The following is a 1,659-nucleotide window of genomic DNA, read 5'->3' as shown; positions in this document are numbered from 1 at the left end:
GTGTCCGGCCAAGACTCTGCGTCCCCACCCCTTGCGCCTTCCCCTCTCGGACCCAGAGAGCGCCCCACTCGCTGCGGCTGAGCCCAGGGCGGGTGCCCGACGCGCCTGAAGCCCCGCCCGCGCGGTGGCCCCTCCTCGGGAAGGTAAGCACCACCTTCTCGGGGAGCGGCCGCAGGGCGAGTGGCCGGCGGCGCCCCGCCCCCGCCAGTAGTGACCGGGCGCCCCGGACGCGCCGCACTCGGGCTCCCTGCGCCGCCGCCTCTCACTTTCGCGCCCGTCTAGCGCCACCATGAACTCGCTCTTCAAGAAGAGAAACAAAGGCAAATACAGCCCCAAGGTGCAGACCCGGAGGTGAGGAGCCGCCCGCGCGCTGGGCCGCGAAGACCGCCGGGGGCGTGGAGGGAACAGCCGGGCCCTCGAGGGCTGCAGGCGACCCAGGGGGCGGGGAACTGAGCCCGGACTGCAGGACGCGCGGGAACGCCGGGCGAGGCCACCCTTGAGCTGGGAGCACCGCCCTGGTGAGGATGGGACTGGCTGGGGGCGCCCGAGAGGGAGTACGGTATATGGCACCGGGACCCTGGAGCCTGGGGGTGAGGAACTGAGCTGGGGGTGCAGTGCACATCCGAGTCCCCCGGGGTCGCCCTGGGCCGGGAATCGTCCCGGGATGAGGGGTGGAGTGTCCGGAGGACGCTACACCCAAGACGGGGGCGTCACAGGGGGCTCAGGAAGCGTCGTCCGGGGGGCGCACGGGGTTAGGAAAATCGAGCGGGGCGTGGGGGGCGCTCAGCCGCGCGTCTTGGGCAGCGCGCAGGTGCTCCTGGCGCGGGGAGGGGAGAGGTGGGGGTGGGTGCGGGCCACCTGCCGCGGCGCTTCCCGGCACCTGCCACCCTGCGGTCCGGAGTGGCTCCCAGTGGCGCTGGTGGGTGCCGGGTCGGGTGGGGGGCGCAGGCTGAGGCCCCCCTCCCCTCCGGGGGACAGCCACGCCGGCTTCTTGCGCGGCGGCGGCTGGGTGGCGTCGGGGCCTCCTGGCTGCTGCATGATTTCTCAGGGGTGTGGCTCCCTCCGCCTCCCCAAAGCCCCGAAACTGGCGGCGGCGTCTCTGAGCCACGGGTTCCCAGGAGGCCTGGGAAGGGAATGACATGTCTTGATGTGTTTGCATTTAGAGGCAGCCCACGTCCGTGTTGATAAGCCTAATGTAATCACTTAATAACCGGTTTGGGGGAGCCTCGTGGAGATGCTGAGATTGAGGCGGGACTTTGGCCCCTGCCTCGCACCCCCACCCCCCCGGAAAATGGGGTGGGGGCTCCTAGTCCCTCCGCAGGCAGGGAGTAGGCGAATCCTGGCTGGGAGTTTCCACCCTAAGCTGCCCTGCCTGGGGGGCCCCCCGACTGCGCCCTTGAGCAGCCCCGCACTCCTTCTGGGTCCCCGATGAGGGCAGGAAAGGACTCTGGGCCCAGAGCTCCCACCCCGCCCCTGCGGTCCAGCCCAGGCCGACCTGTCAGACAGGTGCAGGCGGACCTGGGCACTGGCAGATTCCCTGGAGTGCCAGCCCTTTCAGAAACTCCACTGCCCTGTGATTCTACCCGCCCCACATCTCCAGTTTGGGCTGTTTCGAGCTCAGAGGCATTTCTTTCCGCCCCCCTCGGAGATCCGCCCCCC

The 1,659-nt window shown here is 70.2% G+C and overlaps 1 protein-coding gene across 1 annotated transcript in view; it reads left to right on the top strand.

Annotated features, from left to right (window-relative positions):
- Nucleotides 1-256: 256 nt before the first annotated feature.
- PPL (periplakin) overlaps nt 257-1,659 on the top strand; it is a 47,748-nt gene continuing 46,345 nt past the window's right edge. Inside the window, exon 1 of the mRNA XM_008569120.1 lies at nt 257-351. Within this exon, the coding sequence (XP_008567342.1) occupies nt 290-351 (62 nt within the window). The 5' untranslated portion in view covers nt 257-289. The remainder of the gene's footprint in view (nt 352-1,659) is intronic.

Source organism: Galeopterus variegatus, unplaced genomic scaffold, assembly GCF_000696425.1.
Source record: "Galeopterus variegatus unplaced genomic scaffold, G_variegatus-3.0.2 Scaffold466, whole genome shotgun sequence".
NCBI lineage: Eukaryota > Metazoa > Chordata > Mammalia > Dermoptera > Cynocephalidae > Galeopterus > Galeopterus variegatus.
Note: the sequence above shows the minus strand (reverse complement) of the source record. Positions and strands in the feature narration are given on the sequence as shown.